The sequence below is a fragment of the Ascaphus truei genome, chromosome 2 (genome assembly GCF_040206685.1).
Source record: "Ascaphus truei isolate aAscTru1 chromosome 2, aAscTru1.hap1, whole genome shotgun sequence".
Taxonomy (NCBI): Eukaryota; Metazoa; Chordata; class Amphibia; order Anura; family Ascaphidae; genus Ascaphus; species Ascaphus truei.
In genome coordinates, this window is record NC_134484.1 from 7,294,751 (window position 1) to 7,312,583 (window position 17,833).

Consider the following 17,833-nt stretch of genomic DNA (forward strand, 5'->3'; position numbering starts at 1 on the left):
GAAGATTGGGACAGCTCTGGTAGTTTTCCAGGTCTTAGAGATATGGCCTGCAGACAAGATAGAGTTGATCATGGAAGCAATTGCTGAGGCCCAAAGTCTTAGGAATTTAGATTGTAGTACAGTCAAGTCAACACTAGCTGCTTAGTTTTAAATATGAGGAGCATTAATAGGAGATACCTCTGTCTATATGCGGATGTTAAGACAGTAGTAAACACATTGATACAAGAATTTATTCCTAGGTATAAATTATCTCCCTATGAGACACTAATGGGATGACTTATGACTATCAGTAGGTCAAAAGAACAAATTAAGGACAATCTATTGGTAATAAAACAATGAATAAGTATTGTATGCCACTAATATATTTTTTGAGTCTCTCTAGGCATAAGGTATGATAAAAGTGCACCTACACGAGACGGAGTTAAAGGTCAAGTAGTTCCTAAACAAGCATGGTCTTCATCCCAGATGAAAGGGCCCATACTAACCACCAATACCGCAATTAAAGTGTTAAAGATTCCTGGATCCACGTGACTCACATAAAACTCATTCCAGCTCCACCAAAGACCAAAGTCATCTAAAGCACAGCCGCATCAAGTTAACGTTTTGACAAGACATAAACTTTGACCGTTAACCAACGAGGAAAATAAGATACCAGGCAGAGGCCTGATCTTTTCAGGAACATTTCATTTTTTCAAAGACTCAGAACATTTCATTTTTCAAAGACTCAGAACATTTCATTTTTTCAAAGACTCAATATTTTTATTCTTTTATAGTGTGTATAAGTTAGAATTTTAAGATGTATGCACCATTGGGTCTGCGAAGGTATAACCCACAGAGCGATGACAGGATTGTCATGATGATGCTCTGCGGAGCTTTGTCAACAATACTCATCTGCCTGTGTTCCTTATACATCGCAGATATCTATCACCATGGTTAAGGTAACACTACACTAATTCACCATCTCACCCACAAACATCACAAATTCTCAGTAATAGAATGTTGTGCTAATTCTCAAAATATATGATGGTAGAGATGGATGCCATTTTCTTTAGCTAGCAACAGAAAGGTCTAGCATTTTTGTATCCATTTTTACACACTAGCAACACCAATCATTTATGGGTCAAGTGCCTCCAACAACCAGAAACAAGAGAAAAACACCAAATATTGCAGGACTGAAAAGTAGTTTATGGAAAGAACAATTTTGGGTTAGTTTAGTTCTAAATGTAGGAGGTGGGTTACTATATGACAGGCTTAATACATTAACAGATGTGTTAGATGTCCTCAATCACACCACTACAGCTATTGCATCACTAAACCAAGAACAGGTTCAGATCAGGCTTATGGCCTTAAAAAACAGAATGGCTTTAGATTACATTTTAGCATCAAAAGGAGGTGTATATGCCCTAATTAAAGAACAATGTTGTGTTTTCATCCAAGATCAGAGTGGCAAGGTACAGCATGAGTTAGACAAGATAGAAGAAATTCAAGAAAGACTTAGGAAGGAAGGTGACACAGACTGGGACCCTTTGGGGCTGACTGGATTGGTAGGATCACTAGGAGCAAAATTTTTGAATGCGGTAATGTGTGTGATTGTGATACTTGTTGTCATCTATGTTTGTGTTACGTTTGTCAAAGGCATGATCCACAAATGTGCCACCCCTTCTGCAGACATAATGCCATTGTTTGCAGAACCAATCTACAGCAGTCCCTTGAGGACAGAAGATGCCAAGTACAATGTTCTAACTCTGGAAAAGAATTTGGCTATAACGTCATACGAGACTATGACTACATTTGGCAGGCACACTCGTGCACTGTCCTACACCCTCAAGCAGCATTATGAGATGATGGAGCACCCTTGTGCCTCCCAACGTGTTTCTGGACTAAAATCATACCAATAATTCTCAAAAAACAATGTTTTAAAGAATCAGAGGAGGGACTGACGAAGTTGAGACATTAGGGGGTCTGGCATAACAACATAACAGCATTTAGGATGAAGCCATTTTGTGTGAATATTTCAATCCGCCATCTTGTCTTGTCTCTGTGAGTCTTAATTTCTGTGTTTCATTTCTGTATAAACAAATGTGTGAAGCAGAGAATGGAATGTTTTCGCTCTTAGCTGAATTTATTGACCCTTCCTCATCCAATCAGCTTCAAATTAAAAGGGTAAACAGGCTAAAAGTTATGAGAACCCGTGAGATAAGCTAAGATAAACTGTTTCTCACACAGTATGCCAAGTGGCAGAACTGACATCACATTTAACCCCATAATGATTTTTAGCTTACATACAGTTATTCAGTATTATTATGTATTACAAAATGACATCAGCTTTAGTATTGTTATGTATTACAAAATGAGGTAATGTTTAGTGACGTGCAAGCTCCCCATAAAGGGGTGGGGCTTTAGGTTTTAGGGTATAAATATATGGCATATCGTGTTATTGTTAGAGAGCTTTTGTTTTGAAGCTGTCTTCGTTGTGCACTTGACTTGAATAAATTCACGTGTTATTCTGTTTCAAAATAACCTCAGACTGTTTTTTTTATTTACGCTTTTCTCAGTACAATCCCCCCGTATGCTTGCATGTGTTGTAATCAGTGACATACTAGAATATTCCAGAAGACGAAAGACTGAGCTGTCGAAGAATGTTCTTCAGCTCCTTCCTATGACACACGTGTGTTATCATTGCTGATACTATTGCAATGTTGGCAACACCCCATGTGATTAACTTTTTATAGCTTCTTAGATCTGTACTTTGTTAATACTTGACAATTATCCCCACTAGTCCGCTTACTACGTTAACATAACAGGGGCCCTCAATCCAGAAATAGTATACCCAATTCCCTCGTAGTCTCTGGAATCAAACCTAGCGCGACTCGCAACTCTTGCGTCGCCCACACTCCCCCAACCACCACGGGTTCAGCGGCTGGAGAATGAGCTTTTATTGTTAGTAAAGTTATATATATTTGGCTATACAGATGTGGCGCGATTCAAGTTACCTCTGTGCGTCACTTCAAGCAGGTGGACTGCGGCCCAAGTGCGGCCTTGATCACGGCTAAGCGCTGGGGGAATTTCCCAGAAGGATTAACACAGCGGGGGGTGTCCCGGCTTGTGAATGGGACTCCTGCTGCGTTAATCCTACAGGGCCGCACCAGTCTGGAAGAGCTGTGCAGAGAAGCAGCCTCTCTGTCTCTCTGCCTCTGTCTGTCTCTCTGTCTCTGTCTGTCTCTCTGCCTCTGTCTGTCTCTCTGCCTCTGTCTGTCTCTCTGTCTGTCTCTCTGCCTCTGTCTGTCTCTCTGTCTCTGTCTGTCTCTGTCTCCATCTCTCTCTGTCTCCCTCTCTCTCTGTCTCCCCTCCCTCTCTCTGTCTCCCCTCTCTCTCTCTCTGTCTCCCCTCTCTCTCTCTGTCTCCCTCTCTCTCTGTCTCCCTCTCTCTCTGTCTCCCTCTCTCTCCGTCTCCCTCTGTCTCCCTTTCTCTCTGTCTCCCTCTCTCTCTCTCTCTGCCTCCCTCTGTCTCTCTCTGACTCTCTCTGTCTCCCTCTCTCTCTGTCTCCCTCTCTCTGTCTCCCTCTCTCTCTGTCTCCCTCTCTCTCTCTCTGTCTCCCTCTCTCTTTCTCCCACCCTCTGTCTCTGTCTCTGTCTCCCTCTGTCTCCCTCTCTCTCTGTCTCCCTCTCTCTGTCCCCCTCTCTCTCTGTCTCCCTTTCTCTCTGTCTCCCTCTCGCTCTGTCTCCCTCTCGCTCTGTCTCCCTCTCGCTCTCTCTGTCTCCCTCTCGCTCTGTCTCCCTCTCTCTGTCTCCCTCTCTCTCTGTCTCCCTCTCTCTCTCTGTCTCTCTCTCTCTCTGTCTCCCTCTCTCTCTCTGTCTCTCTCTCTGTGTGTCTCTCTCTCTGTCTCCCTCTCTCTGTCTCTCGCTCTGTCTCCCTCTCTCTCTCTGTCTCCCTCTCTCTCTCTCTGTCCCCCTCTCTCTCTCTCCCTCTCTCGCTGTCTCACTCTCTCTCTGTCTGTCTCCCTCTCTCGCTGTCTCCCTCTCTCTCTGTCTGTCTCACTCTCTGTCTGTCTCCCTCTCTGTCTCCCTCTCTCTCTATGTCTCCCTCTCTCTCTGTCTCCCTCTCTCTCTTTCTCTCGGTCTCCCTCTCTCTCTGTCTCTCTCCCTCTCTCTGTCTCCCTCTCTCTCTGTATCTCTCTCTCTGTCTCTCTTTCTCTCTCTGTCTCTCTCTGTCTCCCTCTGTCTCTCTCTGTCTCCCTCTGTCTCCCTCTCTCTCTGTCTCTCTTTGTCTCTCTCTGTCTCTCTCTCCCTCTCTCTGTCTCTTTCTCCCTCTCTCTGTCTCTCTCTCCCTCTCTCTCTGTCTCCCTCTCTCTCTCTCTATCTCTCTCTGTCTGTCTCTCTCAGTCTCTATCTCTCTCTCTGTCTCTCTCTCCCTCTCTCTCTCTGTCTCTCTCTGTCTCTCTCTCCCTCTCTCTGTCTCCCTCTCAAATCAAATCAAATCAGCTTTATTGGTATGACGAAAGAACATTTTAGTATTGCCAAAGCGTGAATAGTAAGGGGTGGGGGAAAATAATTACATGAATACTAGGGGGTAGGGTATAATGATTGCAGGGTATATGGGTAACAGTTTCGCACAGGGGTGTGGGGGTTAGTGGACGTCTCTCAGCTTGTGGCAGGTGCTGATACTGTATAGTGTGCAGCCAGTTCTGCTGTGGTTTCATCTTCTCCCAGGAGGATCGCTATTTTTTGGTTCTCCTCTATATTATTAAAGTTCTGGATAACAGCAGTTAGTTTCTCTAGGTGGGCACTCCTCACTTCAGAGTATTGTGTGCAACGCAACAGGAAGTGTGTTTCATCTTCTACCTCTCCCAGCTCACATCTTTGGCACAGTCTCATCTCCCGGGGCTTCCAGTTCTGTCTGTGCCTGCCTGTTTCTATTTCTAGGCTGTGGGCACTTATTCTGTACTGGCCCAGGGTCTGTCTCTGTTTTGGGTCTTTCACCTTCAGAAGGTAAGGTGTCAGAGTGTATTCTCTCTGTAGGCTGTTGTAGGTTTCCAGCTTCTTTGAGCGCTGGATATGATTTTCCCACCTTGTCACATACTGCTTCTTCATTTCGTTGGAGATTGAGTTGATTTCTTTTTTCGGCAGTTTGTTAATCTGTGTGGGGTTTTGTCCTTGGAGTGAGAGGACAAGTTGTTTGATGGCACAGGGTTTAGTGAGGAGGTCCTGGCTTTGCATTGCTCTGTGGCAGTAAGACTGTGGTTGGTTCTTGTTTAGGTGAGCCCAGAATGTCAGTGCTCTCTTCTGTACAGTGAGCAGTAGCGGAAAGCGGCCCAGCTCAGCCCGGCATGCATTGTTTGATGTACTCCTGTGTACTTGGAGAAGGTGTTTGCAGAATTCCAGATGCATTATTTCTGTTGGCTGGTATCCCATTTTGTGGAGTCTGGGTATGTTACAGGGCCCCACACCACGCTGCCATACAGAAGGATGGGTGGGATGATGCTGTTTAATATTTTCATCCAGATTCTTATTGGTGGTTTGAGGTGGTACATCTGTTTCTTTATTGCATAAAATGCTCTGTGGGCCTTCTCCTTCAGTGTATTTATGGCCAGGTTGAATTTACCTGATGAGCTGATTGTTAGACCAAGGTATGTGTAGCTAGTTGTCTGTTTCAGTGCATTGTCGTCCAGTGTGAATTGAGATATGGTTGGATGTTTTTTTGATTTTTTCTGGAATTCCATTATTCTGTTTTTTTCTAGGTTCAAAGAGTGCCCAGGTCTGGCTGAATTTTTCTAGTATTGCCAGTTTCTGTTGGAGGCCTTGTTCTGTTGGAGAAAGCAGGAGCAGGTCGTCTGCGTATAGTAGAGACTTAATCTCAGTTCCAGGCCAAGTTGAGCCCAGGTGCTGAGGAGGATTCTAGGGCTGCTGCGAGCTCATTGATGTAGATGTTAAAAAGTGTGTGACTCAGGCTGCAGCCCTGTCTAACTCCACGGCCTTGATGGAAGAAGTCTGTCCTTTTGTTATTAACTTTCACGCAGCATTTGTTTTCAGAGTACATACTTTTGATCGTGTCGTATGTTCTCCCCCCTATTCCGCTCTCTAATATTTTCAGCAATAGGCCTGGATGCCAGATGGAGTCGAAGGCTTTTTTGAAGTCCACAAAGCAAGCAAAGATTTTGCCGTTGTTGGTGTTGTGGATGTGCTTATTAATCAGGCTGTGTAAGGTATAGATGTGATCCGTGGTGCGGTGGTTTGCAGGAAGCCTGTCTGGCTCTTACTCAGTACACTCTGCTCTGTCAGGAAGGTGAGGATTCTGCTGTTCAAGATGCTGTTGAACAGTTTCCCCAGGGTGCTGCTGACACAGATTCCTCTGTAATTGGATGGGTCCATCCTGTCTCCCTCTCTGTCTACCTCCCTCTCTCTCTGTCTGTCTCTCTCTCTCCCTCTCTCTGTCTCCCTCTCCCTGCACAGCTCTTCCAGGTGATCACGCTGTTTTTATTTACTATAGCGTGGCCATTGATTGCTTTTGAATGGGCAAGAACGCTATTAGCCAAATATAGGTAATAGAAATATGGGTAATAGGGCTTTTGCCGATTGTGTGTGGTCGGGACTTGTTGGAGGTAGAGAGGCTGTGTGATGGGGTAGTATGGTGCCCATTGATAGCCACATTGGCAATCTGTGTCCCCATTGAGGCCATAGATAACCATGGTGACAAGCAATGGATTTAATGGCTATTGTTTGATTTTATTGTAATTCTAAATGCAATACTAATTTTGTATTTTTTGCTCTTCCTTTTTCCCTTTTATTTCCATTTTATTTCCTTCATATATATGGTTTTTCTGAGTGTCAAACCCCGAATATTAGCTCAGATATAAATACCCCCAGAATATAGCTATCAGTCATTTAGAAGTATTGTAACCAGTTCATATATAAATATCAGTTAGCTTTTTTAATGTTTTAGTTAGTATTAGATAGAGTTTTTTTTTATGTATTCTCAAGTATTCTTATGTATTTTTATGGTATATTGTTTTAATATTATGTTATTAAAGATATTATGTTATGTATTGTAGTAGCTGAGAAGGACGAAGTAGTAGTCCCGCCCATTGGCCAATCACAAGTGTTTAATCCAACCAATAGGAAGCTACAGGGTATGAACTATTTCCTTATCCAATCACAACCCTATAGGGGTATATATATATTATCAAGTATGATGCAACAGATTGAACTCCTGACAAAGCTTGTCTGCAGCAGTCTGAGAAGTGTATCCAGGACACCCCCTAACCCGGTGACTCCATTCTCGCGATCGATCGCAACCGGAAGTGACGCAACGCAATCTCGGGAGCAGGGCTGGTGACATACACAAGCTGCGCATCATTATTGTTATGTGTCTATGCACATAGTGCCAAATGTACGTGCAATACTTATTGCCTTGGATAATTATAGTATATTTGAACATGCAATGTTGCACTAAGTGTGTCATCTCTTTCATTGAGGGATTATTCTGCGGAATCCTGATACTTCACACTGACCTAGTCTTCAATACCATACCCACTGCTGATTTTTCACTGAGAAATTGTGAGTCCCCAATCGTGATTCATTGAATTGTTTATTTTGTAGAACATACTACACTATATATATATTTTTTCCCCCACATATGGTGGCATTTGCGCTCCCCGCAACCTTGTCACTCCCTGATCTCCCCCATGTCACTACCTGATTCCCCCCCCCTCCCTCTTGCACAGGGGATACCAGCACCTCATAACGGGGCCTGTATCTCTGGAATTAGGGGGTCCTCATTGCTGAAACGAACACGGTTCACCTCAAGAGACCCCCTGCTCATGTGCACTATGATTAAAATCAATATTTTTAATGCCCGATCGCCTGTAAGAGCCGTGCATGGATACGCAGCGTCTCCGTGCAGCTCTTACAGGATGCATTTTTTCCTATCAGCTATCGCGCTGTACAATTTATAGCACAATAGCACTGATACAAAAAACAGCTCGCACCATAGTGCATTTTTTTTTAATCGCACTTAAAGTAATGGCCTTCACTTCTTAGTGAGTCCCGCTATTGGCTTCATTTATTAAGCGTGATTAATAATGTCATACTTGCACCCAAAGGCAGTGATTTTATCACTGCTCTGTGACTCGCCCCCAAAGTAACTAAAAAGGAAGAAGGTTCTTGTGTAAAATGCAAACGGGAAACTGGATTTAAAGCGCCTTTTGGGAGTGGGGCAAAATCTAAAAAAAATCATTGAATAAGGTTGATCAGTTTATCTCAAGTGTATCTCACTTTATCTCATGTGTAAATTTGAAACATCTTATCTTGCGCTATTATTTTGGAATTTTGAATAACAAAAAGATAAAGTAAAGAAGCAATCATTCCCAAAAATTAGTAATTTCACCCACCCCCCTTCAATCGCACATAGGGACCATGAGGGGAAATCAACAGATGTTACCAGGTGTGGTGCAATACCTGATAGGCTCACAGGAGGCCTGAACCTCCGCCACTGGGAGCCTGGGGTGTATACTGAAACGTACTGCTTACAGCGCCTCCACCTGTGCAGGGATTCTAGTGTGTAGAATAACCCCTTACACAGGAACAGCATACAGTAAGTAATTACACTATGGTATGGATAAAAAATAAAGTTTACTATATGCACTAACACATAACACATCACAATACATCAACAATGGCTACACAGCAGTGTCACCCTTTTAACCTGGCCTCACTGGGCCTCAACCCCACCACCATCCACCCAAGTGTCTCAAAAGTCCCACAACCCCACCCAAGTGTGGAATAGCGCAGCCCACTAATATGAGGTTTGTAGTTGGTGCACTTGGTAAATTGATGGTACCTGCCGGGTGTGTTCACACCAGGGCGCGCAGATGCTGTACTTGGCTGATGGATCCAAAAGCGTGATCCACAAAGCTTCCGCTCTTGGGGTGGCGTCCCGCCAGACAATCCCACCAGGAACATAGTCTCTATCTTGAGTGATGGTCAATTGTCAGGGGCTCGCAGCACTGCAGTTGTGTCCCTGAACTTAACAAATAACTAAAGGGGCAGAGCACCTACCTAGGGCCTGTCTCAACCACAATCTGGGTTATGGCTCAGGGCCTACCTGGGGCCTAGGGGGGGTAACCTGGCCTAGTATAGGGGCTACTGCCCCCTACACACACCTTTCCCTAACCTGCTCCCAGCTCTGACTAATTCATGTGCTTCACTGTCTGCTTCCTGACTCTGCACACAACAATGTATCCACATGCAGCATGAGAATCTGTAATCCTTAGTAGCTGTTATGCTGCATGGGATCTGGGTGAAAGGGCAGTCCCCAGAGGCTGCTGGCAATTGTAGTCCACTCAAGACCTCTTTTGCATTAGGGCAGCATACTCTATGTGTATTGGCCGCCGCTACTCTCCACTGAGCTTGTACAACTCTGTAATGGCCGCCACACCGCCCTAGCTGTGCTTGCGTGACTTCTAGGGGTTCCTGCACTACTGAGCGCCATCTGTGACCTGCCTCCCTCTCTGTAATGGCCGCCGCATTGTGTCTGCGCATGTGCAACCCTCCGCGTCTGCGCAACCCTCTGCGCCTGCTCGGACACAACCAAGATGGCGGTGCTCTGCCTCCGTCGCCACCGGGAGCCCCCGGCAACGCGCTCACCCCCGCAGCTGCCCGACAGGGTGCAGGGTTACCCCCTACTCTGCGCAGGTGAGGGGAGGCCAGGGGGACCCTGTTACATAATAGTAATAGTGACCCTGGCAAAAAAGCTTATATTAAGGAATTGGTTAAAACCATATTTATACCCTGTTCCTTTATGTTCTGTAACTGTATTTGTAACCATGTAATATTTGTTTTAACTCTATGCCCAGGACAAACGTAAAAATGAGAGGTAACTCTCAATGTATTACTTCCTGGTAAAACAGTTTATAAATAAATAAAATAAATAAATATGCTCCTAATATAACAGAACTAAATGGGAATTAATGTCGATAATGTTCTGTGATAGAAGAGAGGCAATAAAAGAGAAAGGAGTTAACAAATATTTGTATTTTTTTCCGACAACGCAAAAAGAACAGTTAGTAAAGGTGTTTGAGGGATAAAGGTGGTTTCTATTAAACCAGATGATGGTAAAATAGAGGAGTGTATACACAAGCAGCATAAATAAGGGTGCTCAGCCAGTCATGAAGGGGTTAAGATAGGAATTTATACAAAAATGATTTGCAATATGTTATATAATGCACTTATTTCATTCACTGACAGCAAAATGTACACTGCTTTTTCTGTTTATGTTCGTGTATGATTTAATTTAGCATAATTTAATGTTTGGTTAATTAGGGAGATATACGTGATGTTGTATCTGTTTATAGGGAAATGGCATACGATGTAATATTTTTATTATGAAAAATACAGAAAAATAGTATGACAAAAAAAAAAATGAAATGGCCGGGATATCCGAACGGAGGCGAAATGTGAAGCGGCGAGGTGCCATGTGGTGAATTGTGCCGTCGGTGATGTGTGGTGGTGGTGCACTGGTTTGGTCATGGTCAAAAGTCCTAGACCGCTTGTATGGGGCTCTTCTTAATCCAACTCCTCTCCGTGATGTCTGTCCCGGGTGCTGCCCTGGGTGATGTATATACTGTATATACAGGGCTTTTTTTCTGTGATGGTACAGTGTACTGGCACCTTTCACCTTCTCTTCCTGCCCCTCATCTCCGGCATCTTCTCCTTGCGATGACGTGTCGCCAGCTGGCCTACCTTGTCGTTAAGTTTTTGCAGCATATCCCTACAGTCAAGCTTCTTCGGACGCACTGGACCCCGGGTAACTGAATTCCGACCGACAACTACCCGCGTCACAGGCCGGGTAATTGGCAGAGGCGGGAGTATGACAATCTTCGCCAAGCACATCGGTGGGTATGTCCCTGAGTGGGTAGACAAAGGGGCTTCCGCCAGGTGGGGAATTGGGGAACTGTAGGTATTGGGGAACAGAGGGCTCCAGTACCACTAAATCTCTGCGACAGTCAACTAGCAGGGTGTTCCACTTGGCGTCTTGGTCTATGAGGACATCCACCAGGCGGGCTTTGGAGAATCCCGGTAGTTGTCTTAGGGCCGTTTGTAATGTCTCTAAGGGCAAGGCCATAGGAACTTGACTCACTGCCACCACGCGGCGGGCGGGTGTTTGCATCTGCCATGCCCATTCGCGCACGCTCTGACGCGAGGAGAGAGTCATTCTGGACAGGTGGCTGTGTAACTTTAGAATTGGGGCACCCCAAGTCTGATCTCAGCAGCGCCTCCAAATGTAGCCCCGTTTCTTATTGAATACAGTGCGCTACCAATGCTGTTCAACCTGTTGCCTCGCAGGGCCTAAGCCTCCGCCACGGAGAGCCTGGGGCAACTCATAGGAATACTGATAACCTCTTACCAAGTGCAGCGCCTCTACCTGCGATGGCTCCCTGCAGAGTGGAAGTTGTTCCTCACAGGACAATAAGGTACTACTCCACACACAGCATATACAATAACCAATGACTTTACTAATGGCAACCATAATCTTGAATATCATCAAACAGGTGTCCCTCCCTATGGGAGATACTATGCTACTGCGTCTCGCAGGATGCGACCCCTTCACTGTGTACCCACACCGTGTCCAGTTTCCCACACCCCCAAAGTGAGGTATATGTGTGTGTGACTGCGCAGCCACTATGTTCTGATCTTATAGTTGGTGCACTTAATGATGTTACCTGCCGAGCGCTCCAGCACTCTGGCCTGCCAAGGAACTTCACAAAGGATCCAACGATGAAGGAACTCCAGGAATACCTTCCGGGCGATCCCACCCAGTTGGCGACTACTGTGCTGGCCGAGGTCTGAGCCCAAACCTCTGGTATGATACTGCGACAGTTTCTGGGTGTACAACTCTCCTTCTGATACTAAGGGGACTGTTTCCAATCTGATGGCCTGTCCCTACATCCGCTTCACTCACGGTGACTCAGAGCCTAACTGGGCCGGGGGTATGTGGCCTAGTGTAGGGGCAGAGCTCCTTCTCCTTCCTCCTCCTGATCGGCTCTAACCGGCGTGCTCCCCTACGCAACCTCCTAACTCTTCCTCCCAATATTCCGCCCGCCCTATACGCTCCCTGGTGTCACCTGGTCTCGCTATGGCTGCTGGGACTCATAGGAGCAGCTCCTCTTTCGCGGGCTCTCGCAACCTTACTGCGCATGCGCGACCTCTGCTCCATCACCACCTCCATGGGCTCACCGCGCATGCGCGAACACCAAACATGGCGGCGCCCTACTTGCTCAGGTCACTGCAGAGCCTCCGATGTACCGAAACACTCCCTGTACGCTGAAATAAGGGTAATCCTGGGGATGTGGCTACATATAATACTTATTACATTCACTGACAGCAAAATGTACACTGCTTTTTCTGTTTATGTTCCTGTATGATTTAATTTAGTATAATTTAACGTTTGGTTACTTAGGGAGATATACATGATGTTGTATCTGTTTATAGGGAAAGGGCATACGATGTAACATTTTTATTATGAAAAATAAAGAAAAATAGTATGACAAAAAAAAAGACAATGGCCGGGATATCCGAACGGAGGCGAAATGTGAAGCGGCGAGGTGCCATGTGGTGAATTGTGCCGGCGGTGATGCGTGGTGGTGGTGCACTGGTTTGGTCATGGCCAAATGTCCTAGACCGCATGCATGGGGCTCTTCTTCTTAATCCAACTCCTCTCCGTGATGTCTGTCCCAGGTGATGTGTATACTGTATATACAGGGCTTTTTCTCTTCCTGCCCCTCATCTCCGGCATCTTCTCCTTGCGATGACGTGTCGCCATGACAACAATGACGTCACACCAATGCGACGTAGCTGGAGATGAGAAGCAGGAGAAGGTAAGAGGCCCCGCTCCCACCCAACTCCCAGTCAGGTACCGGCAACTGTATTTCTTACCAAAAAAAGCACTATACAGTATATAAAATATTTATTTTCAATTGACGTTATATTGCACATTTGGCCGTACTTTTTGAAGTCTCTATGTATATGACAAACATAATAACATGTTTATTATCACGTTATTAAATTATATGATTTCTGTGTACTGCAGGTACAGATAAGAACCGGTCCATTTCAGGTTATTAAACATAGGGAGATGGGATGAAAGAATTTATGTTTTTATTCTTTGCTCCCAATATATCTGTTTATAATAAGGAGCGAAAAAATGGAGATGGAGTTAACAATTCTAGTATCAAAATAATTTCCGCTTTGGGCCCCCCTGCTTCCCGAGATATTTACCTCGGAAGGGGGTGCTGGTAGCAGCTCTTGCTGGGCTAGTTGGGGTTATCAAAATGGCAGCTTATATGTCCCGTGGGCCAATAAGAAGCCGTGACGTCATCCCCTTCCGAGGTAAGTATCTTGGGAAGCAGGGGATCCCTAGTCCTGCAATTAACCCGGTTCAGCTCAGGAGACCCCCTGCTTCAAACCAATTAAACAAACACAAAGTGTCACCCGTTCTGCTGCTTGAAGAATAAAATGTGTCTTTAAGGAATTATATTTTCTATAGATTTACTAGAACATTCTCTGACGTGGTTTCTCTATTGCAATACATATTGTTATTGTGATAAACGTATTAATGATGTTGAAGTTTTTTGTTATCGCCCAACCGTACCCAGGCCCCAGTCAGTATAAAATGATCAATAACCACAGAATGATGCTGACCAGCACTTTAAACCCCGTTGCCATGCTGCGACAGCATAAACACTATGTACAGTATATATATATATATATATATATATATATATATATATATATATATTAAACTATACAAGGTGTTATAATTATAACACATAAGGAGGGGAGAGGGGCAGCCAATGTCCCCTAACTGTTTCCCTCTCTGCTTCTGCTCCATCTATATATACACTGTACCTTTCATTTTCCCACCCAAACTCCCTAGCCACGCCCTCCCTCTGGCCTGCCCAATCCCAGCACTCTGCCCACCTCCCCAGCAGCTGCTCCTCAGCCAATCGCCTGAAACCTGTCCCACATCTGCCTGGTATCACAAAGCTCACTTTCCCGCCAAAACGGAAACCAAATAAAACCCTGAGGTGAAAGAGAGGCCCCCACAGTTCCGTGCCTCCTTAGAGTCCCATGCCCCCCCAGTCCCGTGTTTCCCCAAAGTCCTGTGCCAGCACCAGTCCAGTGCCCCCCCCACATTCCCATGCTCCCCCAAAGTCCAATCCCCCTCACAGTCCTGTGTCCTCCCACTGTCCAATCCCTCCCCACAGTCCCGTGCCCCCCACAGGGTCTGTCTGAACACCGGTGGCTACTTGATCGTGGTGAAACGGCCATGACAAAATGTCCCATTCCACAGCTACAGTAATGTAAGGAATCCACACCTCAGTTTACTGCTTACCTTGCCTTACAGACCTGTGTAGTCCTGGAACACTCCCCCTGAGATCTACTGCAGCTGTGCAGGCTATTACTGCAGCCCCAGCCTGGGTTCAGTCATTAGAGCAATGCTGTCACACGCCCCTTCTGCTATTGGGTTCCTGACCTTTAAATACAACTTTCCCCACAATGCTTCTCGGCCGAGCATAATCCTTCTTGGATGTTACCAAGTGTTCTGCCACACGCCCCTGGCTTGCTATCTCGTTACTAACTCTGTTATTGTCCTAGTCCATGTTCCTGGTTCCTGTGCTGAAGCAGTGGATCTCCAGCGTAACTTCAGCTTTCCGTTTCCTGAGACCTGCTGCCCTTCCCCATAGCAGAGGCCTGTCTCTGGTTCCTGGGGCTCTCTCTCCATTGCAGAGGCCGTGTCCTGGTTCCTGTGCTGAAGCGGTGGATCTCCAGCGTAACTTCAGCTCCCTGTTTCCTCAGACCTGCTGCCCTTCCCATAGCAGAGGTCTGTCTCTGAGTCCTGAAGCTCTCTCTCCCCGCACAGGCTCGTTCTAGACTCCAGCGCTGAAGCATTGCTTTACCAGTGCTGCCTGGCGGTGTGCCCACTCCTGTCAGCCTTCCCCTGCCTGAGACCGGCGCCATAGGCCATAGACGCCACTCGCGCAAACTCCGTTCCCGACCTGCAGCAATTTCGCTGAAGCAGGAAGACCTGCTTGATCGCCTGTTGCCGACACCCTGCTTGGACTACGTTTACCATGATATCTCCAATCCTGACCCTGGCGCGTCCACCGACTAAACTGCTCTTTCCAGTCCCGACCCTGCTATGTACGACTACGAACTGCGCAATCCGGATCAGCCTGCGCGGTCTAAGGTCGGTGCTTATACAACCCCACTTCAGCCACGCGGTCCGACCCTGGTTTGTGGCGAGCACAACCGTGACAGTAAGTGAGACTAGACAGCTTTAGCATAATGGGGAACACACAATTTATTAGAACCAACAGCATGGACATATGCAACATTTATCTTTAAATAAAACTACAATGGGGATTATATAAATAACTTGCTTTTAAAAAGTTATAACTTATCCTTTTAAAATGCTTATTTTATACATAATAAAGTAAAGTCACTTTTCAATATAATTTACCATGACAGATTCTAAAACCTCGATCAGGCAAACCCCAGATATTAAGCACACGTTTGCACTTACATGTGAGCGTGTTATCCCTAAACAAGAGAGAGAGAGGTCTCTCCCCCGTGTGTCCTCTTGTGTAGGTTCAGGCTGGATAAGACACTAAATCCCTTCCCACATTCTCCACATACATGCGGTCTCTCCCCTGTGTGTGTCCTCTTGTGTGTGTTCAGGGTGGATAACTGACTAAATCCCTTCCCACATTCCCCACATTCATACGGTCTCTCCCCTGTGTGTGTCCTCTTGTGTGTGTTCAGCTTGGATAAGTTACTAAATCCCTTCCCACATTCCCCACATACATGCGGTCTCTCCCCTGTGTGTGTCCTCTTGTGTGTGTTCAGGATGGATAACTGACTAAATACCTTCCCGCATTCCCCACATTCATACGGTCTCTCCCCTGTGTGTGTCCTCTTGTGACTGATCAGGTAGGATAAGACACTAAATCCCTTCCCACATTCCCCACATACATGCGGTCTCTCCCCTGTGTGTGTCCTCTTGTGTGTGTTCAGGGTGGATAACTGACTAAATCCCTTCCCACATTCCCCACATACATGTGGTCTCTCCCCTGTGTGTGTTCTCTTGTGTGTCCTCAGGCTGGATAAGACACTAAATCCCTTCCCACATTCCCCACATACATGCGGTCTCTCCCCTGTGTGTGTCCTCTTGTGTGTCCTCAGGCTGGATAAGACACTAAATCCCTTCCCACATTCCCCACATACATGCGGTCTCTCCCCTGTGTGTGTTCTCTTGTGTAGCTTCAGGTGGGATAACTGACTAAATCCCTTCCCACATTCCCCACATACATACGGTCTCTCCCCTGTGTGTGTCCTCTTGTGTGTGCGCAGGTAGGATAAGTCACTAAATCCCTTCCCACATTCCCCACATACATGCGGTCTCTCCCCTGTGTGTGTCCTTTTGTGTGTGTTCAGGGTGGATAACTGACTAAATCCCTTCCCACATTCCCCACATACATGTGGTCTCTCCCCTGTGTGTGTCCTCTTGTGTAGGTTCAGGCTGGATAAGACACTAAATCCCTTCCCACATTCCCCACATACATGCGGTCTCTCCCTTGTGTGTGTCCTCTTGTGTAGGTTCAGGCTGGATAAGACACTAAATCCCTTCCCACATTCCCCACATTCATACGGTCTCTCCCCTGTGTGTGTCCTCTTGTGTCTGTTCAGCTTGGATAAGTTACTAAATCCCTTCCCACATTCCCCACATACATGCGGTCTCTCCCCTGTGTGTGTTCTCTTGTGTAGCTTCAGGTGGGATAACTGACTAAATCCCTTCCCACATTCCCCACATACATACGGTCTCTCCCCTGTGTGTGTCCTCTTGTGTGTGCGCAGGTAGGATATGTCACTAAATCCCTTCCCACATTCCCCACATACATGCGGTCTCTCCCCTGTGTGTGTCCTCTTGTGTGTGTTCAGGGTGGATAACTGACTAAATCCCTTCCCACATTCCCCACATACATGTGGTCTCTCCCCTGTGTGTGTCCTCTTGTGTGTGTTCAGCTTGGATAAGTTACTAAATCCCTTCCCACATTCCCCACATACATGCGGTCTCTCCCCTGTGTGTGTCCTCTTGTGTAGGTTCAGGCTGGATAAGACACTAAATCCCTTCCCACATTCCCCACATTCATACGGTCTCTCCCCTGTGTGTGTCCTCTTGTGTGTGCGCAGGTAGGATAAATCACTAAATCCCTTCCCACATTCCCCACATACATGCGGTCTCTCCCCTGTGTGTGTCCTCTTGTGTGTGTTCAGGGTGGATAACTGACTAAATCCCTTCCCACATTCCCCACATACATGTGGTCTCTCCCCTGTGTGTGTCCTCTTGTGTGTGTTCAGGTGGGATAAGACACTAAATCCCTTCCCACATTCCCCACATACATGCGGTCTCTCCCCTGTGTGTGTCCTCTTGTGTAGGTTCAGGCTGGATAAGACACTAAATCCCTTCCCACATTCCCCACATTCATACGGTCTCTCCCCTGTGTGTGTCCTCTTGTGTGTGTTCAGCTTGGATAAGTTACTAAATCCCTTCCCACATTCCCCACATACATGCGGTCTCTCCCCTGTGTGTGTCCTCTTGTGGTCTAATAACAAAGTCTGACTCTTCCCACTTTCTCTAAGCTCTTTTCCTTTGGCACCTTCTAATATATTTCCTTTTGAATGAGAAGCAGTTACATTGTTTATAAATAGCGATGACTGGTTGAAAGTTGCATTTTCTGACATAGTTATTGGAATGCTGCTTTGTAATCGATTCTCTA

At 46.1% G+C, this 17,833-nt stretch overlaps 2 protein-coding genes across 2 annotated transcripts in view; one reads left to right on the forward strand and one right to left on the reverse strand.

The window, feature by feature from the left end:
• The window catches only part of LOC142475242 (uncharacterized), a 228,384-nt gene that overhangs the window by 69,929 nt on the left and 140,622 nt on the right, over positions 1-17,833 (forward strand). The window lies entirely within an intron of this gene.
• Positions 14,773-17,833, reverse strand: part of LOC142475234 (uncharacterized) — a 31,404-nt gene continuing 28,343 nt past the window's right edge. The window contains exon 2 of the mRNA XM_075581203.1: positions 14,773-17,833. This exon is cut by the window's right edge and continues 141 nt beyond it. Coding sequence (XP_075437318.1) covers positions 15,597-17,833 — 2,237 coding nt within the window. The 3' untranslated portion in view covers positions 14,773-15,596.